The sequence below is a fragment of the Gallinula chloropus genome, assembly GCF_964237585.1.
Source record: "Gallinula chloropus genome assembly, chromosome: 3".
In the NCBI taxonomy this organism is placed as follows: Eukaryota; Metazoa; Chordata; class Aves; order Gruiformes; family Rallidae; genus Gallinula; species Gallinula chloropus.
In genome coordinates this window covers 33,904,787-33,932,010 of record NC_140087.1, presented here as the reverse complement: position 1 = coordinate 33,932,010, position 27,224 = coordinate 33,904,787, and the positions used below count along the sequence as shown (strand labels likewise).

General features: G+C 39.4%; 1 protein-coding gene across 1 annotated transcript in view; it reads left to right on the top strand.

Annotated features, from left to right (window-relative positions):
* The window catches only part of UTRN (utrophin), a 380,556-nt gene that overhangs the window by 315,140 nt on the left and 38,192 nt on the right, over positions 1 to 27,224 (top strand). Inside the window, exons 58-63 of the mRNA XM_084262364.1 lie at positions 1,013 to 1,074; positions 2,132 to 2,206; positions 9,658 to 9,859; positions 18,279 to 18,364; positions 24,369 to 24,526; positions 26,871 to 27,037. Coding sequence (XP_084118490.1) covers positions 1,013 to 1,074; positions 2,132 to 2,206; positions 9,658 to 9,859; positions 18,279 to 18,364; positions 24,369 to 24,526; positions 26,871 to 27,037 — 750 coding nt within the window. The remainder of the gene's footprint in view (positions 1 to 1,012; positions 1,075 to 2,131; positions 2,207 to 9,657; positions 9,860 to 18,278; positions 18,365 to 24,368; positions 24,527 to 26,870; positions 27,038 to 27,224) is intronic.

The window sequence follows — 27,224 nt, the reverse complement described above, 5'->3', positions numbered from 1 at the left end:
GATTAAATACTGACCACCCCATTGAGGTACAGCCATTGATATATATGAACTAAAGTTGCAGTTAGCTACATTTAAGGGCAAAGTGTGATTTAAAGTCATCTGCAACCAATATATATGTATGTGTAGGGGGGAATGTGTTCATTTTTTAAATAGAAACAAAGGTGAGATGAGTGGTATTCTCTGCTCATTATTTTTGTTAGACTTCCGAATCTAGCATCATTTAATTTTTATTATTAACTTTTAAAGGGAGTGCTATGGTCTTTTAAACACAGCTTCTGTAATTTTCTTAATCTAATTCAAATTTAAATACTTATTGAGGCAAGAATGTGCAGTCATTCTAGCAATTAACATTCTGATAAAAAAGTAAAATGTGGCTTGCAGGAGGGAATGGAAGATTTCAGTAGACCTGACACAATACACGTTTTAACCCCTCTGGCTGCATACCTGAAACCTTGGTGAATTGGAACAGCATTGCTAAGCGGCGGCTTAAGTAATGCTGCATATTGAATCTCTCTTCTGTGAGCGCTAGAGCAGAACACCCCTCTTAAATGAAGACACCTATTGATGGTCCGTGTGAAGAACGATCAAGCTTTCCATTAAATATGCTAAGTTTAAAATTTTTGTGTGTGTTCAGCTATTCAATGAAGTCTGAAATACAAACTCAAAGTTTTTTATGTTTAAAGTGGTTTTGCAAATATTTTTGTTGTGCTACAGCAGCAGGAAGTTTTGCAATTTTTACCTTATTTGTGTGCCTCAGCTTTAGGATCAGAGTTCAACTGATACAACCACACTTGGAATCAAAAGTAAATACTGTTACATACATGGGCGATTTTCAGACTTACTTTGTGATTAAAAAAAATCAAGTAGTTGAGTGACACAGATGGTGTAGTTTAATTAAAGAGCCAGGGGATTTCTTGCCACTTAGACACAGAAAATCAGAGTATCTTGGGGTTTTTGTCCTTTGCATTGTGTGTGTGTTGCCTGAAACTTTGATTACCTCATTCCTTTCTAGTCATGAGACACAGACAACCTGTTGGGATCATCCTAAAATGACTGAACTCTTCCAGTCCTTAGGTGAGTGCATTTCTTAATGTTGCCGTGAACTGTGTGTAACAGGGCATGTCCCACTTTGCAGAAAACCTACTCCCTTGATCATGTCATGTTTATTGCCTTTCAGTAATTTTAATTCTGAGCAATATACTCTGAATACAGCATCTTGTTTATTTCTTTTAAACCCATGAGGGATTGTCCAGCAATGCAGATTGACTGCATGTTTAAAGCAGGATGCCAGTCTACAGGGAACTCATTTTTGTAATAAATCAGAGTTGCTTTGCTATCAGTAAAGGCTAGACCACTTTATGGTACAAATAGTTTAACATGCCCTGCTAGCATTTACATTTACTGTGAATCTCCCTTTCTAAGGAGCAAAAAGGTAAAATACCATTGACTGAGGAAAAAATGTTACTATACCCACAGTTTCTTAAACAGAGCTTATGGCTATCTGGCTGTCCCTTTCCAAGCACTGTTTACAATATCATGGCATAGAAATTACGGGAAAATAAAACATTTTTTTCCCCTGTTATTGTGACCTCCGAAGCTTCCTGTTTCCTGTGTGTTGTCTGATAGAGTTGTAAATCACTTGAGAAACATACTGTATTTGAGTAGAATCATAGAATCATAGAATGGTCTCGGTTGGAAGGGACCCCAAGGATCATAGAGCTCCAACCCCCCTGCCACAGGCAGGGCCACCAACCTCCAGGCCTGGACCTACACAAGGCTGCCCAGGGCCCCATCCAACCTGGCCTTGTCTGGAAACTACTTAACACTGCATAATACATAGTAAAGCTCTGTTATGTGTATATGTAGTACGTGTGCCAAGGTAGCATCAGGATTTCTGGTGTGCCAGTCTCTGAAGGCCCTGGACTGCCAGGGTCGGGAGGGTTTCCCTGCAGGTGGATCGGACTGAGGTCCCAACTTCTTAGTTTGTTTTATTTGTGGGCTATAAGTTATTTTTTCATTGCAGAGAAGAAAAGTGGCATCAGACTTCTTCTGAAGTGGGAAGGTTTATACGTAAAGGAAATTTAAAGGCTCTCTTTTTAGGGCTGCTCATATTTCTGTTCTGCTGTTTCAGCCGACTTGAACAACGTACGCTTCTCTGCCTACCGCACGGCCATCAAAATCCGAAGACTGCAGAAAGCACTGTGCTGTGAGTTTGGCCTCAGACAAATGGTTTCTCTACTGTGGTTGGGGAAGGGGGAGGGTCAGCTTAAGTCTTACAACATTAATGTTTAACGAGGGACCACACACATCCTCTACAGACTGTCGACAAACAAAAGGGCAGGAGGATTTGCCAATAGTAGGTATCATTATTACACGTAAATGAAATTAATGAAAAAAGGGGTGCCCTGGGTAAGTTGAAATGGTATGCCAACTAAGAATACTTTGAGAAGTGTTAGGAAAATAAATATTGGGCATCATGACTGTTGCATGCTGTTCTTGGTATAAGCAGATACAAACAAATGTGAAACGATGTGAGCTAAAATCCTGATCTTTGACATAAACTCGACTATTTTATTGTTATTTTAGAGAATTCTGTTCCATTTTTTACAAGTGTTTACTGCTGCTAGATATAATTCTGAAAACATTCCTCCCTCTCAGAGAGAATATCTTGCTGTGTAAACTCCAGTTAAGAGAGGAGTTTAGGCTGCTCAAAGTGTGATGGGAAAGGATACTGATCGATGTAGCAGGTTGTAGGTAGTTGGTGTTGCTGTACAGTTTAATAACAAGAAGATATTAGGACAAAATGCTATTATTAGCAATAACTGTGTGCATATACAGAGAGAGGGAGGATGAGGTTGTAAATTTAGACAATGCATTTAGTATGCACACTGGATATTCTGCCCATACCTGTGTTGGCATTTTTCTGTTTTCTTAAGTGATCTAAGAATTCAGCCATCATATAGCATATAGGTCATCAGCAGGAAAGGACTGGTGTCTACTGAGTAGGTTCAGTTGTCTAAACTACTTCCTTCCCAAAGTTCATGTTTGTATCTCAGTTTTTCTCTTCTACATTTGCTAGATATTTGTCGTGGTTTCACCCCGCTGAGGGCCAAGATCCACGCAGCTGCCTGCTCCTTAAAGGAAAAGAGCAGTGAAAAGGGAAGGGGGGGGTGAGAAGTAAGGGAAGGGAAAAGGAAGAGAAAGGGGCAAATAACCCCAAAATCAAGAAATTAAGAGGCCTGTGAGTTGGGATAAGGATAGTTTACTAAGATAACAGAAAGATACAATGTAACAATACTAACAGGACTTCAAAGCAAAAATATATGAAGCTGTTGATACACAATGCAGTTTCTCACCAAACCACACAACTCAGGCCGTGCCACCCAGAGCCGTCCCAGAACCCGACCGTCCCCCAAGAACCGCGCGTCCCGGAGCCGCCCCAGGCCTTCCTCCCGTCAGCCCCCCGATATCCTGGGCAGGACGTAACTGGCATGGAATACTCTCTTTGGTCAGGTGGGCCACCTGTCCTGGCTTCGCCCCTCCTTTCTCATGAAGAGCTGAGAAAGTCCTTGACTGTCTGACAGCAATTAACAACATCAGGGTGTTATCAGCACTACTCCCATTTTACTCTCAAACACAGCATTCCATCCGCTGCTACAAATGAAAATAACTCCATCCTGACCAAAACCAGGACATTATTTAAAAGAAGCACTTCCTGTTATATCGCAATTATGGTTTAATTTAACAAGTTGCATGACCATGGTCAAAGTTTAGCAGCTTCAGAAATGACATATAGAGAGGTCTTGGCCTCTGGATTTGGGACTTCTCTGAGTTGCACTGCAAGTACAACACTGCATCTCTGAGCTCTTGCCTGTGTGTCCTGTGCAAAGAAAACTGAGTACTCTTTGGAGTCATCTTGCCACCAATATTTCTTCATTGTCCATGAGAATCAGGATGAGAAAAAGAAAGATGGTACTTTCTTGGGGCAGCTGAGGTAGCTTGTAACTGATCCATGTTTATTTTAGAGGTAAGATGTGAATATAAGGCAGATAACTGAAAGGGTTGAAAGTTTAGAAGGAAGTGAGACTTTGTGAGGAGGCAGAGAAGAGGAGGGTGTGTGGAAGAAAAGCTGATAAGAATGTGAAATTTTAAAATTATTACGACTATGAATAGAAAAGAAAATACATAAAACCACACATCTACCAGCAATAAAATAAGGTGAAACTGGACCAAAATAAGGAAACTGGACCATTTTGGAGGAGACGTGGGTTATGAATCAGCATGAAGGTTGCAGATTTTAGACCTTCCAAAAGGTCTTGGCAACAGTTGGTATAAGAATGTTGTACAACAGCACCAGGTTTTCTTGTTTAAACCCAGGAGTCCTTGTTATGGAAGGACTTCTCATCCCTGAAGGGTGTACAGTACTGCAGTCCGATTAGGAACACATGAAGGGAAAAGCCAGGAAGTGAGGAACCAAGCAACAAGGAATTGCACAAAGAGGGGTCCCTTCCTCACCCTCCAGGTGGTTAGTTTTCCTTCCAGCCAAAACAACAGATCTTGGTGGTAGCTTCTTGGCTGGACTTCAGATATGCCTTATACCAAATGAAGCTGAGCCTGAGATACTAGCAAGCCACTCCAGAAAGCCAGAGTGCATCTGAGCAATAGCACAGACTCTTGGGAGTGCCTCTTGCCACTTCTTCATATGCTATTCTGGCTTCTCACAGAATTTTAAATCAAGTTTGAGATCTTAGGTTCAAGGTCTTACACTGGGGAAAAAGCAGAGCCTGTCCTTTGAACAGATTATCTGATGGTAGTGAAAGAAAAACTGTATTTCTTTGGCACAGCCTGGAGCTTCTCTGTGCAAGAGATATGTTCCCACCCAAGGCTATAGTTTTATCATCCAGGAAGACTAAAGAGCCTTATGAGCTTTCTGCTTATCAGTGCAGAGCGTATAAAGTATGCATCAGTGTATACCTAAAAACCAAAAGCAAAGCAAGAAGCTGGAAAGCAAAGTAAAATTCTCCTTGTGCGTGCTGCTCCCCAGGGAAGAGTGGGAAAACAGACTGCACATGATGGATGCTAATCATACTGCCTATTTGACAGGCATACAGATTGTCTAGTGACCTGGATAGAACAAACTTCACTTTCATTACTACTAATAAGCTTTGAGGAGCAACATACCTCCTGCTCTTGCTTTTACTGCAAAATATATCAATTTCTGTAATGACCGTAATAGTTAGCTCTCCTCATTCACAGATTTCAAAAGTGAATATTAGCTCGTTTCAGGGAGGGAGGTGGAAGGAGGACAGAAGTAAGTAGTAAGAAGTAAAGAGAATATTCCAGTTAGAGAGACCCAGGAGTAAAACTGTCATTTCTACAGATCCAATCTGCCTCGTTATTTATGAAGCTGTTTGCTTGCTCCATCTCTCTGCCTCGTGGGAGTAGACCACAGCCAGAAACAACTTTGTCTTTATTACATGCAGAGATTTGACAAAGGATTGGTGTAATTTGTGAGAACGCAGTGTTGTGGGTTTTTAAGAAAGACATTGCAGATTATCCACAAAGCTAAATGCTACAAGAGTTTTTCATCTCTGAACAGGAATTTGTTATGATCTGACACAATTTTCAGACCGTCTTCAAAAATATAATCAGTGCTGTTCCTTTGTCATTGTTTCCTTAGCTGATTATTTCTTGCCAGGGAACAGGTCAAATTCCCTTTGACTTTGATGGTTCTCAGCCTGATTCTGTCCCATCAATGTCTGCTGAGGTAGCCAAAACACAACATGTGCTAGCACCTCCTCTCTGAGGAAGAGGAAAGTAGTTAAGAGCCTCTTGAGAATTATTTTCTTGACTTCTATTTGTTGGTGGTTTTATTTAAGGTAGGGAAAGAGTCATTCTCAGGCCTGAGTTACTTTAGTCTTCTGTTGTATTTCCTGTAATTTTAATTGTGGATGTTTTTAAAGGAGTTTGGTTGTGGAATGCTTCAGAAAAGCTTATGTGCTAAGGCAAGGAAAATGTCAAAATAAATCACTAGAAAATGAGGTTATTTTAAACTGCAAAATGTGACAAATTGCTGTCACAGCCGCAGTGTGTGTATAACTGCAAAGGCCTTTTTGGTGACAACTCCAAGGGCACAGCTGGAGCAGGATGCTCAGTGCCACTTGCACCTGATAGATTTTGACTTTGCGGTAAGGACTGGTGGCACAGTATTAGTGCTATATGGGTAGGTTCAGGAGTACGTGATTTGAGAACTGCGCTTTGGAAAACCTCGCTGATGCCAAATCTCTCTTCTAGATCTTTGGTCTTGGTACGTGTGAAAACCCAAGGTTGTCAGAAAGTTATTCACTCCACTGCCCTCCTTTAGAAGTGGGAAAGTAGAGGCATGTTTCATCCCATTCTGGTTTGTGGAAGGTAGCTTCCTGCAGACTAACATGTGTGTATATGTACCTACTCTGTTTATTTTGCAGGAAGCTGAGAAAGTTTGCAGGTTGAAAAGAAAAATTATATGGGGCAGCTATACCGAGAGCACTTTCCTGCTGTAGGAGAAGAAGAATGGGGCCAGAGAGAATATCCTGTGTGTTGTACTGGGCAGGTCTGCAGCACCAGACCCTGCCTGACTATAATATTTTATTCTTGTGCAGTGTACTTTAGTTGTTTTCAAGAAATGATATTGCCTCAGATACTGGAGTGTAGTACTAGAAAGGGGAAAGGGAGCAAACCCCGTATATCTATTCATTGTTCTCTCACTGAGCTCCTCTAGGTGATTTGAAATTTAAGAATGCTAGTAGTAATTTCAACTGCACAAGACTAAGGAATGAACATTAAGACACATTAGACTAAAAGCAAGAGCTGTGCAGGCTTCCTGCAGCCATCCAGTCTTGTGCAGGAACTGCTGTCATTCACAAGGTCTTTCTGATGCAAAAGCTCCATAGCAATGCCTTCCTTTTTTGTAGGGTTATGGCAGCCTCAAATTTGCCATTAGCAGCTGCATGTCATTACTTGCTCCTGAGTCAGTCACTCACATCTGCTTGAACCATGCTGAATGACGTGGTTTCTGTTTATAGTTTTCCTTTGGGAAGGTCTCCTCACTGCAGAAAGGACAGAAATGACCCTTGTGTCCATTTTTTGGTTAACAGCAGGACTGGTCATTCAGCACATTTGAGAAGATGCAGAATGGTAGTGCAAAAATGCACTAAAAGCTGTGTATGGTAGGTTCATGCCAGCAATGGCACATGGAGATTCAGGTTAGCTTTTCCCCATCTGCATAAACAGGGCTTATTTAAAAACTTTCAGTAATGGATATGTAGTAGGAAAATCATCCCTCTTTGCATCAGCCCAATCTGGGGGTGCTGCTCCTGGGTAGATCTTACCACTGGAGTGTAACTCTCTTTACCCAAAGTTCATTCAGTCAGGTGAGTGCTGAAGTAAGCAGGGATGGAAGCAATTTCCTCTGGCTGTTGTCCATGAATGGTGTCATCCAAAAGTCGTAAGTTTTGCTTAATTTGCATTAGTACAGCAGCAGATTTTATTTTTAATATGAAAATATCAAAATAACCTCTCCTGATTCCTTCTAGAGTCCCTTGGCAGAAATGTGAATGTGAGATCTTCATGCTAGCAGATCAAAACATGAAGTTAGCAGGCTTACTCCAGTGGCTGTTGAATCACTGTTTTCAGTGGAAGGGTGGCCACGCTAAGCCAAGCCCAAAAGCTACAACTTTCTCGCATGCCAAAACTCCCTAAGTTTTCACTGCCTTTAAAAAGGGCAGGCCCTGGGTGCTGTCAGTCTGTTTTAGGAAGCTGCTTACCTGCTTTTAGCCAACATTGGAAAAACGAAGTGAAAAAAATACTACCAGCAAACCACTTGCAATAATTTTTAGGGGTTCCACCCTTAGCCCTAACCCTCCCCCCACTGTAGGTCATGAAGGAAAAGCATGACAATTGTCCATCTCTCCTGAGTGCAATACTTACGTGATTTGATAGCATTTTATAGTTTCAAAACTGGCTTCACGCCTCAAAAAAAATAGTCTGTGTCTTATGGTAGTGTGGAGGGGGGGTTGTTTTGGTTTTATATACAGCTGTGAGCGTGTCTGGTGTACTACGTATTTTTTCCAGCTGCTGTAGATTACACTGCAGCATACTGCCAAGTACTCTGGCTATCTCAGGTCAAGCTGGTGACAAGGTGTTTTGTTGCAAGTAGCAGTCTGCCTGGTTGGTAAATCCATGGCTGGCATTTGTTTGCAAACCCAAGAGATGGGCTTTTAGAAAAAAAAAAAAAAAAAGGAAAGAAAAGTAAAGAAATAAAAAGCAAACAAACATAAAACTTCTGCAAGTGTGATGTTGTAAAGTTAGGACAGAACAGGAGGGGAAAAAGTAAAGAGCTACAAGGCACCATGACATTAGGCAGGGTGTATTGAGGAAATGGGGTTGGGAATGTAACCTTCTTTTGGCCTGTAACCTTGCCTTTTGGGAGATGCTCATTTAGTTCTTGACAGATTTGCTCACAGTTGTGGTTTTTTGCTCCTGCTTTTTTTTCTCCTGTGCTCGTTTTCCAGCCCAAGCAAGACTGGGCGCAGACTGCCCTTCCGGGGCCCTTATTTAACTTTATCGGTGCAGAGCAATTTACAACACGTCTGAGATTGTCATGTTTCATTTCCTTTGAGAGATGACATTTGTAGTGTAAATGTGTTATGGGCTTTCCAGAAACAACTCTGTATGAGCTCTGAATATACTTCAAGTTCATGTTGTATACACTGTAGCAAGCTGCTGGTACATTGGAACTTTTATTGTTTTTGCTGAAGTCCTCCCTTTTGCCACTCTTTGACTGATTTTGATGCAAAAGAAGGAAGAATAATGTAAGTTTCCTCTTCTCCACTTTGTTTTGCAGAAGGAATTAGAAGAGCATATTGACAGCTTTTTGTTTTCACTGTGCAAACCCCAGATTTTTCGCAATTGCAATTATGTTTTTGTGGTTTTGGGGTGCAAAAGCCCTTGTCCCCTCTTGGGTATCCATAGCGTCACCAGCTGCTTATAGAAAGCATGCTGTAATAAAGGAGATCAAACTATTATTCATGAAAGTGTAGCATTTTGTGTTCTGAAAAACTGCACAAATAATTTCCCTGTGTTCCTCCCTACTTTAATTTTAAGCCTTGATTTAGCAGCTGCTGTTCAGTTAATCAAGCCTCGATACATTTCTACTGCATTTAAGAGAATGTTGTTACCTAAGAATTTGCTTTGCTCGACATTTATCAAAAGTGATAGTCATTTAATGGGTTTTTGCTTTATGGTAAATGCAAAGAATTCTCTAATCCTACTGGACTCCCAGGGTGCGTACATCTGAAGTTAGGATCCTCTAATTACACAGACTACTTCAGCAGCGTTTTAAATGTTCTGAGCCACACAGTGTTGTTATGGTTTTCTTGTTGATTCTTTTTTTTTAAAAATATCACATAGGTACCAAACTGCAGCCAACTTCTCAGAGGGAAGTTTTTTCACTATAATGTTACTAAATGAAAGCTTCTTCTTGGCTGTCTGCAGTGTTCCCTACAACATGCATGTGAACAAGTATTGTGAATGCTGTGCTCTGCATTCTATATTCATGCGGTTTCTCTTTACTTTTCTTGTCTTGTCTTTTTTTTTTTTTTAATTACCTGTTGTCAGTGGACCTGTTGGACCTGAACACAACAAGTGAAGTCTTCAAACAGCACAAGTTGAATCAAAATGACCAGCTGATTGGTGTCCAGGATGTGATCAGCTGTCTCACTACTATCTACAGTGGACTTGAAGAGAAACACAAAGACATGGTGAATGTTCCTCTCTGTGTAGACATGTGTCTTAACTGGCTACTCAATGTGTATGATAGGTAAGTAACAAGCCTTTATTCACAGTGTGTACCCCTGGAAATTATTGTAGTAACAACAGAATATTAACCATGGCGACAGAACTGGCAATTTTTGCACATGTGATTTATCAAAAATGCTATATTTATGGGACTGTTGTATATTTTTTCTGAGTTACTTTCTAGAGGAAGTGTCCATAACAGAAAAATGGTAAGGCCTTAAGACGTTCTTTAATAAAAAGTTATCTCTGGATACTTCTTTCTCAGTAATGAAAGTGCAGTTGCTTGCAATGAGATGTTTGGGAGGATGTCCTGCTCAGATACACTGAACTAATGTTACACTGCTTTTACATTACTACCAATGTAACTTGTGAAGGGTTTAAAAAAATGCTTGAGAACTGGATACTCTGCTTTAGCTGTCTTCCTACTGCAAATGTTCCAAATTGCCCAGATGATTTACCACTGTAGCAGATCCTATTTCTGCCACAGGTAGGGATATTTTTGTTACTCATTTTATACACAAGTTACTTGCATGTCATAATCCTAACTGAGCTCCCTGTGCTGAATCCTCTGTTGAGTGGCATAGTTTCTGCTCTCTTTTGCTAAAGCCTGCTGGATTCTGGGGTGTCAGTGGTGTCCCAGTTCACTTCCCACTGGTGCAGCTCCTGTCTCGAATCAGTTCTGAGCGCTGATGCTTCATGATCCACCTGCCCTGGTCCTGGCAGCAAAGCTGCTTTTCTCTAGTGGACTATGAGTTTGCCTCAAGAATGTTTCAGGATGCTTATAGTAAGACCTTGTGGATTTATTTAAATGTATGTCTGCTATTTCCAGAGTCTCGGTAGATGTGGAAAAGTCTGCTCCAGCAGTCTTTTGTGGTTTTGGCCAGGCCTTTTTGATCCCCCAGACGCTACTTTCTTGTGCTGAATGTCAAAGTCTGACCTCTCTGCCCAGCCTCCACTATGCCAGCCTGCATGACCTCCAAATCAATACGGTTTTATTTAATTGTGCCATGAATTATGACTTTGTTGCTCATTTTTCTCAGTGGTGTTTACTATTCTCATCTCCATCCAATAGTAAAAACTGGGAAAACACTTGTTTTCCATCAACTCCTCTCCTCCCTATAATCTATCTCATATTGCTTCAGCAAAGGCATTTCAGACTGATAAAGACATGGTAGTGCAATACATGGGGTGTTCACTTCAGTGTATCTGATTGACTATATGCTTTACTTCAGAGTCATACACAGAAATACAAACCAGAATTTCTAAGCTGCGTGAGGTTGGATAGCGAATTTCTTTCCTTCGTCCCCATTCACAGATGGAAAGAGCAAAAGTATTGCTTGAGTAATTATTGAAATTCTTGGACCTGGCTTTGTGAGAGAGATTTTTTACTTCTTGATGTATGCACTCTCTTCACTCACTTAACCAGTACCACATTCTAATAGTTCATAGGGGTTTTTTTGCTTTCCCCCCCCCCCCCCAGGGGATTGCATGCTGGTACTCTTCTAGTTTGGGGATTTTTATGTTATGTTATCTTATCTTACCATTATTTTAAAACCTTTTTGTAGTGGAGAGGAAAAGAGGGAACAGAGTACATACAACCCTTTATCATTTATGTGATGACTATCTATTATGCTTTGGCATTTGAATATTACTTTTTAATATTGTGACATTTCTGTTAGTTGGATTCATCTTCATTAATTCCGGAAAATTGCAGAGGCCATCAAATGACTGGGACTTCTTCCTGAAGTTATTTTTATTTTGCTCTGTATTGTGGATGAATAATCACATCACTTGCAAATATGGGCAGTAGATCAAGTGGGTTGCTTGACTTAAATTTTATTGGTTATTTAGAGTAAGAGACTTAATAATGGCAGAGAAATATTTTTGTGATTAATGGTTGGGTTTTATTCAGATTGATCACAATTACCTTATATTTTGTTTAGTGTACTTTGTTTCCTAACTTCAGTTAAATTCAGTTTAATCTGTTCATAATTAAAATGCACATAGTAAGCAATAAGCCATTCTCTCAGTAACATTTCCTGTTGCTCCCATTTCCCCTTGATTATTATTTTGATGGTGTTAGTGTAGATAATTCTTCAAGCTGATGAAAGACTTTAATCTTCAGAGAAACTATAAAAAATGGAGGATGAAGGTTGTCTGAGATAAAATTACCTTGTACAGTATGTTTCCTTGCTCCTCTTTCAAATGCACTCCTGGTTAAAAATTTTAAAAAAATATATTAAGAAGCAGAAAGAACAGGCACCAGTTTTGAGCTGTTTTTCTTTTTTTTTTTTTAATTGGCCTTTAGGAAAAAACTAATTTGTGTCTTGGCATTTCCATGTTTTATTACAGCGATGTTATACATATTCAATGTTTCAAATTGTTACACTGCCTACAAAAAGCATCTGTTAGTTGCATGCTATTAACCTGAGATTTAATTACCGATTTACAGCTTGATGGCAAGCTGGGTAGCTCTCCAGGCTTACCTACAGATGACTTTGGCCCTTAAAAAGAACCAATTCATTTTTAGAAATAGTAGGCAAGTCTGTTGTTTTCTGGTATTTTTCTGACACATCAGGAATGATTCATTCTTCAAGCTGAGTTAGAGGAAAGAGAGAAACATTAAATAAATTTAGTTGGTGACTTTTACTTCTTCAAGGACTCAAAAGTAGTTCCAGGCACCAACATCTGCCCAGTAAATATTTTCCAAAGTTAAAGTTCTTTGTTCTCATTAGTCTAGAGATTTGGGGTTTTTTTAAATGCCGTTATAAATACATTGCATTTTACAGTGAGACCTGTGAAGGAAATTATTTGCTCTATGAAATCATTTGGCCAGGCTTGTGTTTAAATCATCCAAAATCAATAGCTGGTGGTTATTGTCCTGGACTACATATGGTCAAATTTGCTAAAATTTCCAAAAGTCATTTATATGAAATGGATTGATAGCTTTTAATACATAAGAAATAACTTAACACCCTTGAAATGCATTGCTTTAGGTGATTTTAAAGTCTATCGAATGTAATACAGATTGCATTTACTAATTGTGGGCTATGACTCATATTAATCAGAATTACCCATTGTCCATAAAAAAACCTTTTACAGTCACTGTTTTTTAAAGTCCTGCAATGTTTATCTGATTTGTATTTCAAGTTTCTTGATTTTTGTGATGTTAGGCTGCTTTTGATAATGCATTATTTTAATTTCTTTGGTACATTAGGCTAGGAAGGGTATCTGTGGTATGGCATGTATACTAAGGTATTCCATGTGATCAAAGCTGTCCTTCATGATCATCCTCTATGGCCCAGACTTTCCTTGAAGAATTACAACTTTATTGTTGCATTTACAGACCTGTGACATTCTAACACCAGGTTGAGTTAGTATCCCAGGCATTACCAGCATGTTAATGTCAGCAAAATCTGAACTTCTGAGGAATGAGAAGGATGAGGGAGTTGGTCAGTCAGCCTTAACTTTATGCCCTGGGTTTGACAGTAGCTGATGATGCTTTTTGCATGCAGTCTGGTTGCATTCCCTGTGTTGACAGTAGCTGTCCTGATTCATAGAGGACTCCGCAGTACCAGTGTGGCAGGCTGATAGTAGCAAGAAGCACCCAGGAAAATGAGGCCCTTTCACTCCAGAGAGGCATCTGTGGCGACCTTTAGAATCTACTAGGCTTCCTCCAGTTGCTGCATGATGGAGCTAACTGATCGCTGCTGTCCTTGGTAGCCATCATTGTAGTGTCAACATTGACCAGGCTTGAAAGCTAGTCAGAACAGAAGGGGGCTCGTTTTCCTAGTCCAGTTTTACTCTTGCCAGTGCCTGATGCTTTTATGCTGTTGCCCTCTCCTCATACTGCCCCCTACCCCCCAAACCCAGAACATAGGTTTCCTCTGGACTTGGTATTGCTTATCTTGTTTTCTGTTGATTTACCAGTCATCCTTATGGTGTATTCCTCTCTGCCATCTCCTGCACTTAATTTTGTTGTCTGGCTCACTCCTGTGTACAGCTGTGCCCATCACTGTTTGCCCCTTTGCCATTCACATTGCTCGCATGCTTAGGTAAAGTATTATGTTGGGCTACACCATTGTGATGACACAGAACACTTGCATGGCATTGTTGGTAATAATGGTTTTGTATGCCTATATTCAACAATATGTTATTAGTTATATCCTGTAATTAGTGCATTTATAACGTGTAGGTGTCCCAGGCTCCCGTTTTGACTATGGTATGGACTGTGTTTGCTGTCAGTGGAGTTTCGTGTCCTAACTCTGTAACAGGTTGTTAATTAGAGAAAATAATTAAGATTGCTCAAGACAATTATATAATTAATGAACATTTTTGGCAAGTTTTATAAACTCACTTTCCTGGAAAGAGAGATCTTCAGGTAATTGTAACCCTGCTTTAATGTGTGTCACTGAATTTCCTAGGTGTCTGAGCAGAAAGAGGAATGCTGGGTTTAGGGTTTAGCATGCTGTTTTGCAGCTGCGATGTTCCTGTGGCCGAGTACTGCTAAACTATATTATGTGATTCCCAGGTACTCCATGAAGCTTGTACTTGCTGTAGCGAGGCTGGGATTGTATTAGTTTCATTTGTTTGGAGCTTAGTTGTTATAGGATTAGCAAGGGAACTCCTGAGGCATGGCCTGTATCTACTGCATCTGTCACCTGTATGCTGTTACCTCTTCTTTCCCCCTTGCTGCCCTTCTGCATCCTCTAGATACAGTATCTCCTGTAGTAAGATACAAGTAGTAGGATAGAAGTGTTCTCCCTTTCTCTTCTAGTACTTCAACTGTTTCTAGATTTTTCTTTTTTTCCTCCCTAGGTTATGTTATTATACAGTAGTGACACTCATTAATTTTTATATAAAGTAGCTTTTTTTATATTTTCTGCAGCTGTTTTGTATCTCTGAAACAGTCGAATGGTTGCTCTTTTCTTGGATGCAGAGTCCAAACTATACAACAAAGTTGTCTGTTCCAGTCCCAACACAGCCTCTCTTCTCATGCAGTGTGGTATCCTCCCATGCTCTTGACCAAATGATCTAATTAGCTGATTCTCCACTGCACTAGTCGCTCTGTGGTAAATGCTTTCAATGCACTCTCCTACTGTGCCTGAAAATTATGTGTATCTTCTTTTATCATCTATCTGAGCAGTTTTAAAAGTTAAATTACTTCTGAGTTCTGTGCCATGTCCTGACTGGCAGTGGATGAAGGTGTAACAGGGGGCCATCATACCTGATGCAGATAGGTCAGATCCTGCCTGGTGCATATGTAGAGATAACGAAATCACCTGGAAAACCAAGGATTTCTTTATTTTCTCTTTCCCCTCACCTCTCTTTCCTCTCCCCTTCCCCACTAGAACAGTTCATTTGGAGAAGAAGAATGTCAGCATCAAACTATAAGGGCAATGAATCCTTAGGCTTTATATTGCCTGGGAAAAGAGGGATCAGAGATATCCAAAGGGACAAATGGACTTTATAAAACCAGAAAAGTGCTTCTGACAAGCAGCTATAATGATTTTGCCATTTTTCACTTGAAGATGTGTCAGAGGTCAATAATGTGCCATTTTTGTACGGCTTTTCACTGTTCTATTGATGGAGAATGGACAACTTTGCTCTAAAGCAGTTAATAGAGGTATAATGGTTCAGATTTCCCTTCGTCAGGACCAGAGCAAAAAATATCTGAACACTTAAAGTGGCCTTATCAATTGATTTTGTAATGACAAGGGTGCTTGTGTTGCTGCTGTGAATCTGAAGAGTGTGCTGACACTTAATTCTAAATACTTGACCCATAAATTTTGTATGAATTCAAGCATTAAAAAGTTTCCTGAACCTTCCCACTGTAAGGCCTTGATTTTTAGGTGTTTGTACACACAGTGCAATTGGGTGCAGTGCAGCCATTCAGGGACACCTTGACAGATTGGATCTCATGATGTTCAGTGAAGGGAAATGGCAAGTCCTCTGCCTGAGGAGGAACAACACCATGTACCAGTACAAACTGGGGGACAACTGGCTATAAAACAGCTTTGCAGGAAAGACCTTGGGGGTCCTATTGGACACTGAGTTGAACATGAGCCAACAACATGCATTTGTGGCTAAGTAGGCAAACAGTTTCTCAAGCTGCATTAGAAAAATCCTTCCCAGCAGGTCAAGGGAGGTGATCCTTCCCCTCAGCACTGGCGAGACACATCTGGAGTGCTGGGTCCAGCTACAGGCTTCCCAGGACAAGAGAGACATGGACAAACTGGAGTGAGTGCAGTAAAGGACCAAGAAGATGATAGAGGACTTGGAGTATCTTATGTATCAGGAGAGGCTGAGAGAGTGGAATTCTTCAATCCAGGGAAGGGATGTTTCGTGGGGATCTTATCAATGTGCATAAATGCCTGATGAGAGCAATAGAGGAAATAGAGCCAGGCTCATCTTAGTGCTGCCATGGGCACAAACTGAAACACAGAAAATTCTGCTTTAAACATGTAAGAAAAAGATTATTTTTTTTTTATGTGGGAGTGATCAAACTGTAGCACAAGTTACCAAGAGAAGCTGTGCAGTCTCCATCCTTGAAGATATTCAAAAGCTGACCAGAGCAGGAGCTTTGGTCTAGATAGACGTAAGTGATCCCTCCCAACCTCAGTGATATTGTGACTCTCTAAGGTTACAGCATTGAATTGGAAGTACAAGTGCTATACAGTCTATAGGTTGGTGGAGTGATTTTGTTAGGATTTGGTGTGGGGGGTTTTGTTGTATATGTAATTCCAGTGCTAATATTTAACTGGTTCTGGGAAAAAAATGCTAGGGGAAAATATCTTACTCTTTAGAAAACTACAGGGTTTGTAATTATTTTTTTAATTTATTGAGGAAATGCTTTTTGAGCGAATGAAATTTTTCACAGTCCCTTTAACAATCTGTTGAAGTCTGGAGAAGTTTGAATCCTCCACATACGTGCCCTGACCTTCTAGCTGCAAAGATTTTTCCAAGTTTCTACCTTTAATAAACAAATGGTCTAGTCAGTCCTGACTTAAATCAAACCAAAATGAATGTTCTAGTTTGCTTTCCTATTGAATACAAAGTGAAAACACAGACAACTCTGCACAGGAAAGAATAGGGAAAGAGCTTTATCAAGGTTGCAAAATGAGCCATTTCCACGTTAAGGTATGCCAGAATGATGTAGTGTCTGTGATTGAAAGAGGTAATTTGAAGCTAAGCCTGAATGTATAAAATAGGTGGCACTTTTATAACATTCTGGAAAATTGGGTCCTGATTTTCAAACTAGGCAGTAAAAGTAATGGGTGTTTTTGATTAATTTAGCAATAATTTCTCTGTACCTCTATTCCAGCTTGTGGAATGGAGAAGATAATGCTGTCTAGTCTCACTAGATTAGGTGATGGTTGTGAAGACAAATGCATTAATATTTGTAAGACGCTTAGCTAATTTACTGTGAGCCCAGAAGTAAATTAATAATTTTGTATTCAGCCCTACGTTTGAGAAGTAAATCAGACAGCAGACGGTATGTTGAATGGAGAGGACAGAAAGAGATATCTAATAAGCACTTCAGAAGTAATTAAAGGATATATCATTTCTGCATGACAGAAGAGACCAAAGTAATGTTTGGGGTGATATTTAGTATTATCTTACTTGCTGGTGAAGGACCCAGCTAACCTTAAATGCAGCAGTTTCTCTATAATATATACAGTTGAACTATTATTCTCATTACTTTTTTGGCATGGCTCACCTAAAGAGAAATTGCATCGTGTTTTTTGATCTTTGAAAGAAGAAATAACTAGATGTTTTAAGAATAAGTTTCTGCACTGGTCTTTGAAATTGTCCTTTTCTGTTTACCCTGCTATTATTGCTTTACTCTCCTTTTGAACAGCATTTGTCTGGCAGGTCTCAAGTTAGATGTGTGGGGTTTTTGGGTTTAGGTATTATTTTTTTCATGCTGGTCAAAAAGAGCCTGAAGATGTATTGCTTAAAAACAATGACAGCTACACATCATTTAATAAATGCATGTGAGTGGCTGTTTATGACCTGATACACATGTATATCAAGTATTTTAAGCATAAAGTGAAAAAATAAATTAAAAAAAAAAAATTAATTACTCGAATATGAAAACTTGATTTTATTTTGAAGTCCTTGTGTTTCACACTTGGCCATAGGCTTTTCTGCTGTGTGCTCATGTATTTTTTCTGTGTATATCACATTATTACATCATGTTGAGAGCTTTACAGAGCTAAATGCCTGCCCTTTTGGAGTAATATGAACTGTTCTGACATGTAAACCCCTTGGAAGGTGAGCTGAACTTTTGTGAGAGAAGCATTGTTAATGTGATTTGGTTTGTGACTTAAAGTGTGTTCAAAGCAGAACTCATCAATGCCTTTTAATTTTTTAATAGACTTGAAATGAAATAAAATAAAACTAAACTGCATTAAATGGTCTTCTCTTTATAATTTCAGTGGCCGAACTGGAAAAATTCGGGTGCAGTCCCTGAAAATTGGCTTGATGTCTCTTTCTAAGGGCCTTCTGGAAGAGAAGTACAGATGTAAGGAACAATATATTTTATAAAATTCTTATTTTATGCAATTAAGTCATGTACAATAACAACACACATTGCAGCAAAAATTGTAGTACAATGTTTCTCATGCCTGTAGCAAGAGAGTTTTCTTGTAAGTAAGATAGATTTGTTTTTATTATCATCAGCCACAATGAAGAAAGTAGGTTTTATATCCTGAGTGCAAACTATTGATGACCGTTATGCATCGTCATAATGCACAGCATTGCACTCTCCAAAAGCATGGGAGGATGTTGCTGTGTGGAAACCAGAGAAGTATTTGATTCTGTTCTCGTGTGAGTGTGTGTGTGTGTGTTTTGCTTAGGGAAAAGTCAAGCAAGTCAGTGTTGATTGGAACAAAATGATATGTCTGATAAAGCAAGGAAATACATCAAAACCCAACAATTGTACTTTGTTGTCTATGAAAAAGATGATCTGAACTCTGAAAATAGTTTTCCAGTATCTCTGATTCCTGCCAGAATTGTACAATGAAAGTTTAAATTATGCTAATTTAAGTAATCTTACAAGCTTGAGAAATACTGAGTAGTGTAAAAACATTTCACAAAAATAATTGCAGGAGCAGAAGGGAGTTGAGTAGATGTGGCAAATGCCCCTGACAAATACAGAACAAGAGATTAGCAGTACATAAGACCATTGTACATGAAGGACATTTAAATGTTATTCACATCATTTTAAAATTGCTATTCTTGCAGTAGTTCCTTCATTGCAGAAACACACATAAAATATATAGAGACTGTATTTGTTGTTGAGCATTGGAGACCTGCATCAATTTCTGCATTCCTTACAAGATTACCTACAAACACTTTTGATCTCAGTTATTAACATTGAGGAAACTACAGGTATCTTAGGTGTTGAAGCATATTTTGTCCTTCTGACTTGAGTCCATACTAAGACTTTGGGATTGTGCTTTTTTTGTTTCCTTATGTCATTTGATGTATCTGTAAATGAGTCCACAACTAAAACAGTTTGGTCAACTTAGCTTTGTTCAGTAAAGACAATTGAGGAAGTAATCTGTCATTTGGTGTGAAATAAAAAGCTTTCATAAAGTATAGCAATGAGCTAGGTTGTGAATAACAGAATGATAACCCTTCCAAAGGAGGGTTTATAAATCCCCAAAGCCTGTGAATAAACTCACACAGAATTCCCATCTGTAATTAATTAGTTTATTTACAGATACTGAATATAGACACTGAAGCAAAATGAGGGAGTCACTAGGTCAGATTCAGTTTTATGTTGCTGCTTTGTGTATAGTTATAAAATAAAAATGGCAGCTGATGGTGGCTGCAGATTTGCATAACCTGTATTAGCAAGGTGGGCTTTTTTCATGAAGATTGCTGTGAAAAGTTGTAAAAAACCTAGTGCAGAAAAAGTCTCAGGAGACTTTTGCATCAAATGATAATTTGAACCTGAAATATATCTGAAATCAAAGTAGTTGCCCAGGTTCTCAAAGTGGAGAATTTAGCCAGATGATACAACCTTTGTTGTTGTTGTTGTTCCTGTTTTTATCAGTGGGGCAGGCTTTGATATCACTGTTGTCAGCTTTATTACTTATGAACCATAAAATTGTCACAAAATGAAACACTTCAGTCTGAAAGAAACTGTGGGGGAGGGAGGGTGCCAGGTACTGATTGTTGGCCTGCAGTGGTTATGCAGTCATCATTTTGGGGTCCTCTGGCACGAGCTGTGTCACAGAGTGATCTTTGGTGCAAGCTCTCTTCCTTGTTTTGATTTTGTCACATTCTACTAATCTACTGTTGAGAGAAATCTTGTCCTATCTGTTGAGCTGTGAGATCCTCAGGTGGAAACCATAATGGAAATGCTAAGTACTTTCAAGAAAATAAGTCACTTGGCAGGAAGAGCAGTATCTCCTTCCCCAGCATGAGTGCTCAATGTACATTGCCTACCTTCTGATTATTCCCTTTCTGGCTATGTTTCTTCTCAACATTTCTGAAGCCTGGCCAATCCCAGGCTTCTCTGAGTGTGACAGTTGTCCTCTCCCTCTCCCTCTCCCTCTCCCTCTCCCTCTCCCTCTCCCTCTCCCTCTCCCTCTCCCTCTCCCTCTCCCTCTCCCTCTCCCTCTCCCTCTCCCTCTCCCTCTCCCTCTCCCTCTCCCTCTCCCTCTCCCTCTCCCTCTCCCTCTCCCTCTCCCTCTCCCTCTCCCTCTCCCTCTCCCTCTCCCTCTCCCTCTCCCTCTCCCTCTCCCTCTCCCTCTCCCTCTCCCTCTCCCTCTCCCTCTCCCTCTCCCTCTCCCTCTCCCTCTCCCTCTCCCTCTCCCTCTCCTCTCCTCTCCTCTCCTCTCCTCTCCTCTCCTCATGTATTTTTTGGTATCTTTTGTCAGAAAAATTTCTATGATTTAATTTTTTTAAATTTAATTTTCTTTTTAAGATGCTAGACTTCAGGATTGATTGGCGAATGAATCTTTAATTTTAAAAGTCCTAATTACTTTAGAAGTGACATTGAAGCCTTAATTAAAGAATGACTATTTTTGAAAATGTTTAAAGTCATGCTTAACTTCAAGGACACACCTGAATGCTCCTGTGAATAAAAATGGACCTGCAAATATAGTTGAGTTGCTGTGAGCCGTTTACGTCTATGCTTGTAGGGCAAATAAACCAGTGCCATTGGCGGTGAGGCCAATGACCTGGTGTAGCTGTATTCATGTTCCCTCTTCTTTCTTCACGAAACTGTGGAGGGGAGGGGGTGCATTAGAGCTAACTATGGAAAGGACCCCTGACTCTACCCAACTCTTGCATCATTCCTGGCTATTTTGGGAGTGAGAGTCAGTTGACTTGGATTAAAAGCGTGACAGATACACTTTTAGCAGCCTAATACAAATGACAATGTTCCAGTGCTTGGTCTTAGACTGTGATGCACTGCTCAGTTCATGGGCACAGAAGTAGCCTTAAAAAAAATGGAAAAAGGAAGAAAAAAGGTTGTACATGGCAGATGATAACAGTAGCTTAGTTCCAAAATACTCAGAATACAATAAAAAAGACTCTGCTCTTTTTTACCATTATTTGTTCCTACATTATTACAGGACTTCGGTAAGCCACTCAATTTTAGTGTCCCAAATGTTCTTAGAAGGTAAATGTCAATCATATCAGCAAGTGTTTGCAACAGTGAAAAAATTAATTTGCATTTGAAATTATTCACAGCAGATTTTGCGTGGTCATATAATCAGGAGATAAATGATGTCTCAGAGGTATGGATTTCCTGAGGGACAACAGGAATTTTATCTTCCCTCCCTTTTCTTCAGTTTAATAGTTGAGAAAAGTCATAGAACTATGTAATAACTGAGAGCACATTTGTGTGCATTTTGCTCCTGTCTGGGCTCTTTTTTTTAACACAGAAAGCCTAGACTTGCACCAGAAGCAGAAAACACACATACAGTTTTATTTAGTGTGTAGCTTTGTAGGCTATGGGTCATATAATTTAACGCATGTAAGGTGTACTATTTGGGGTCAAAAAGGACTACTTGAAAAATCTCAACTGTGAAGCAGTTCAATTCTCAAGTGATGTACAACATCCTTGGAATATGATTTTTCTTTTTTTGTTTATGTTGTTAAATTTCAAACAGTTTGAAACTAATATTGTGATACGAAAGTGGGGTGGGGAAGAAAAAAGAATGTATATCATGTTTATAAAAATGCCCATGAACAGATGAAGGCATATTTGAGAATTTTTTATTATATTTCAGTGTAACTATGGAGCTTTTATTGCTAGATTCCTTGGAGCTGCTTGGATAGTTCAGATTCAACAGTGCTAGGTTTATGATTTGAAGTCTTGGCAACTTCAACAAAAGATACAAAAGCCATGTCATGGACATCATCCTTCTGTCTTATTACCATTTTGTCAGGAATTTTAGAAACTTTTCAACATTTTCAACTATGCTCTTCCGTATCAGCCAGTAAATACTTTTTTTTTCAGGTTGTCCAGCTAAGCTGCAGTTTGAGTCCCACAGGTTGTCATCCTCAAAATAGTAGTGTGAGGCTGAATTGAAGGTTGATTTATTTTTTCTTGTTACTGGGTGGTTGTTTTTCCCTATGGCTCAGATCTGAATATTTTTTTTTCTTTCACTTCTCCAGTCATTCTTCTCTTGCTTTTGTTAGAGTCCCTTATACAGTTTAGTCTTTTTATTACTGTATTGTACATATAAGGTCATATAATATGTGTGTACATATTACAAACTCCATTAATATGAATTTCTGGCTTCTGACATTGCTGGAGTGTGATTGATGGAATCCCTTTTCCCACTAGTGAGTATGGTGTCAGGACGTACCCTGACAGACCTAAACCAAGCTCTTGGCCAATGTCTGCCATTGAGAGGTACTCTCACTATGCCTTCTTTGCCAGGGAATAGCTCATGGGTTACTTTAAGGAGGTAGGCCAGATAGCAAGAACTTTTGGGCTTTCTATGCCTTTACTTGAGGAGCCAGCGTGTTGCATAAAAGGAATTGAGGATTCTGGAAGAAGAGGTTACCACCCATGAGCTCACAGAATTACAGAACATTTAAGGTTGGAAAAGACCTCTAAGATCAAGTCCAACTATCTGTTCAACACCACCATGTCAACAAACCATGTCCTAGAGTACCACATCTACATATTGCTCAAACCCCTCCAGGGATGGTGACTCTATCACCTCTCTGGGCAGCCTGGTCCTATGTCTGACCTCTCTTTCAGGGAAGACATTTGTCCTAATCCCTTGTAGTTGGACACTCACTGGTTATGGCACAGCTGGCCAGTGGTAGTTGTTCTTTAAGCGGAGTGCTTTGGAGGAGTTTGAGCTCTTCAAAGTTATTTGCTCATTTCCTACTTGGATCAACTCTAGATCATCACCCTATTCCCTCTTCTGCTGCATTGTTTTTCCTCTTTTACTAGCCCCCCAATCAAGTCGAAGTACCTGCTTCCACTGTAGACTGATGTGAATAGAAAGAGCAACAGTCATATTTTTTTATACTATCAAGTTTTTTAAACTGACTCTTAGAAACTGGAAAACTAGCCAGGATGGAAGATAGTTCTGTCACTGCTATCATCTGTGGGGCTTTTTTCCTCTCCACTGAGCACTGCAAAGCAGGAGCATTTATTTGACTGGGCGAGAATGGGGCAAGAAAAATACAAGAAACTAAAAATCCAGTCATCTGGATTTCTGTTTTGTGAAAATCTTTTCTTGTGCCCCAACCTCCTTTGCAAAGAAAATAAAAAGTACAACCAGACTTGTTGAAGCAGACTGACAAAGCTTGATGGTTGCTCCAAATGAAGGGCAGAAAATTCAGAGTATAATAAAAGATTTTCTCTTGAGTGTTTCTGAACAAAGCTTGTCTGTTTCTCAATCAGAAGTGCAGTCAGGCTGAATTTTCAAATTTCTTTTATTTCTAATCTTATTAATGGTTGTTCTGGTGGGAAACATGAAAAGGAGGAGAATAGTATGAATGGATTTGTTTTTTCTTTTAAGATTACTTGCAGCTTATATCCAAGCCAGCCGCCGAGTGCAAAAGGAGACTGCAAAAGCCAACTGGAATGAACACAAAAAATTCACTTCCATTTATTCTTTAAATTGTACCAATCACAGAGTTTAAAAATATTTCTGAGATGAACTCAGTGTTGAAGATATTTTCAGGAGACATTCATCTTATGACTAAAAATGTACATAGCTACAAAGTTCATAAACCAAGGCTTGTTGGCAGAAACATGTTTAAAATTTTAGCTGAAAGTTTTAGCAATTAAAAATGTCCAATCAAACAAATGTGATAAGAAAGTACTTCAGAAATATCTGTACTGCAGAGATGCCTGTTAATTCAGTGCTTTGCTGTAACACTCAAGATTAGATGAGGATGAATTTTTGTCAGTGGGACAGTGGCCAAGTGTAACCACATCTGGATTACAAAAATTAGGAAGCTTCAGCTGCAGCATTACTGAATAAAAGGGGGGTGTACATGGAAATTAAATGAGCTGGTCCCTCTTATTGACATTGCAGATCTCTTCAAGGAAGTATCAGGCCCCACAGAAATGTGTGACCAGAGGCAGCTGGGGCTGTTGCTTCATGATGCTATCCAGATCCCGCGGCAGCTTGGGGAAGTGGCAGCCTTTGGTGGCAGCAACATTGAACCCAGTGTGCGCAGCTGCTTCCAACAGGTAAGAAAACAAAGATCATCATGTGAAAAAAAACAAACCAAAACCAGTTTTATATGGTATAAAAAGAAGAAAGGAATTTTAAAGCATCTATTGAGTTTCCAAACAGAAATGAATATGCTCCTGCAACTAAATGTGTGAAGTTATTGTGAAAATGCAGCTGTAAAGGATGGTTTTATTGTCTAGGAGAGGATCAAACAAATTACTTTTTAGCAACAAGAATATATAAATCTTTGTGGTTTTGACAATATTGGCTGATCTAAAAGCTGTTAAAAATTTTGTAGCAGCCAATTATCCTGCTCTGCATCGTTCAAAGCAACCTGATAGGGTGAAAATAACACGCTTTTCCCTGTTGGAACAAGATGTAATCTCGACAGAACAAGAGAATGATGCTGATAGTAATTTTTGACCTTGTGCATCAGGAAATATTTAGCATTCTTTTACTGACAAAGAGCTTGCCGTTGCAAGGAACTTCAAGCGTAATCATTTATATACCATGAGTCTTTATGCAACAGATCAGAACATGGAATAAAGCTGTCTTACAGCCTGCTGTTCAGCTCCACACTACATGCAGGGGGTTAATGAGGCTGCAAGGAGCGTCTGTCTGTTTAAAGAAGATGAGAATTGGAAAAAGCATGTTGCAATGGAACATAACCTAACTTAGCTTTTGTCAAGGGTGCCAAAGGCTCTCACTGTTTGCTAGTGATAACTATACTGCTTGAGTGTATTATTTCTGTGAAAGTGGCTGTTTGAGCGTTGTCAGAAATAATATATGGGTTAAAATTTCACTTTGGCACATATAAAACTACTGTCTTTAATATTTCTGATTTTACTGAATCCAACATTTAATGTTATAGTAAACTTCTACAGCATTTTTCTTCTGCCTTTCTTTCATAGATATTTCTACATTTTTTTTCTCCAATGCTTTGAAAAATTCAATGGTGCTAGACTTTTTTAGAACTATTGGATTCATTTCTGGACATTGAGGTGATAGGAATTGGAAGAATGTTTGTCCAGATCATGAATAATTTGTGAGATACTTATGGAAGTTGGTTTGACCAATTAACCATGTAAAATTTCCCCTGAGGTTCTTAACATTGCTGCTTCAGACAATAAGGGATGGTGCTTGACATATCTGTCACTGGCCTCAAGTGACTCAAGTCACAATGAAATAAATTATTCATTTGTTAGCAGCAGAGATTTTCTGTCACAGAGCAATGATCCTCAAGGATCTGCCCCATCTCACATGCTGTTCAATTATGGGTGAGGGGTACTAGCAAGGTTGTGTTTATATACTTGATGTGATATTATGATCATAATGATAATGAGGTTACATCCCTTGTCTCACACAAACAGCTTGAGTTCAGTCCCTGGTCATTAAGAGAGCGTAGAGAAAATACACAGCTGCATGACAGTCGTCTCAGCCTAGAGAAAACAAGTATTTTTCTGGTCAGGAGAGTGTGTTATTATTTATTTTTTTTTTATCTCATGCTGCTCCCTCTTACTGGACTATGAATAGGTCAAGTCCAGTGTTGCTTCTCAACCACTTAGGAAGAACTTTCATTTTTAAGCTGTGTTCTGCTACTTCCAGTGAGCTTATAAAGATGACCTCTGTTCTTATTGCTGACAAAGTTGATGAATATGATACCTTTATAGCTGGGCCTCTCTGCTGGTTAATACTCGAAGGGAATGTGGAAGCATGTTTGCTTCTTAAACCAATCATACAAATACTTTAGCTCTGCTGTATTCTTGCAGTGACTGCCTCTAAGTCCAAGATTTCTTTCTCTCGTTTGTTTATTTATCTACTTATTTGTGTGTTTATTTAAGGCGCTACCTTGAAGTAATGCCATGGGGTCAGAATACAGTAAAAAGGATTGCATGAGTCTCATGGTAATTAGCAGACACATGCAAGCACTGCTGATTTTTGGCCGTCTGGCATCGATCCTAACTCAAAAGACAACCATGTCTTTAGGGTGTCTGAACTGCAGAATGTGCTCCCCTTTCATGCTCGTTCACTTCATTCTCAAGTCCTTTCAGTTCAAAGATGGCTTTACTCCATTACTCCTTTACTATGTACTCCATCTTTGTTACCATCTGTCTACTCTATCACAGCTCTATAGGCTTCTTTATTCTTACTGACTAACGTGGTGTCTTTATTTGCATTTTAATCGTAGTTGTTTCTTGTATCCTTTAACTGGTTTGATGTTAACCTGGCATGGATTTACACAGTTTGTGGAGGGGTTTTTTGAAATTGAATTCTAAAGAAATCTGTGTATGTATCTTGGTTTGTTGTTTGTTGTTGTGTTTTGGGTTTTTAATTTGGATGTATTTTTTTTTCTCTTCGTAGAACCACAATAAACCAGAAATAACTGTAAAGCAATTTATAGATTGGATGCACTTAGAGCCACAGTCTATGGTATGGCTACCAGTTCTGCACCGTGTGGCAGCTGCAGAAACAGCAAAACATCAGGCTAAGTGCAACATCTGTAAAGAGTGTCCAATTGTTGGCTTTAGGTAAGAGAAGGGCTGGGTGCTAGGTTTCTCTGAGAATAATCACAATTTCAAGTCTTCCATCAAGTACAATTCTTTCTATTTGTTTTTCCGCTGGTTTTGCTGCTTTAAGATGGGATCAGCCACCTATGATGAGCCTGTGCATTTCTGGCTCCTGCAGTACTGCTGTTAGACACCAGCTGTTCTGTGA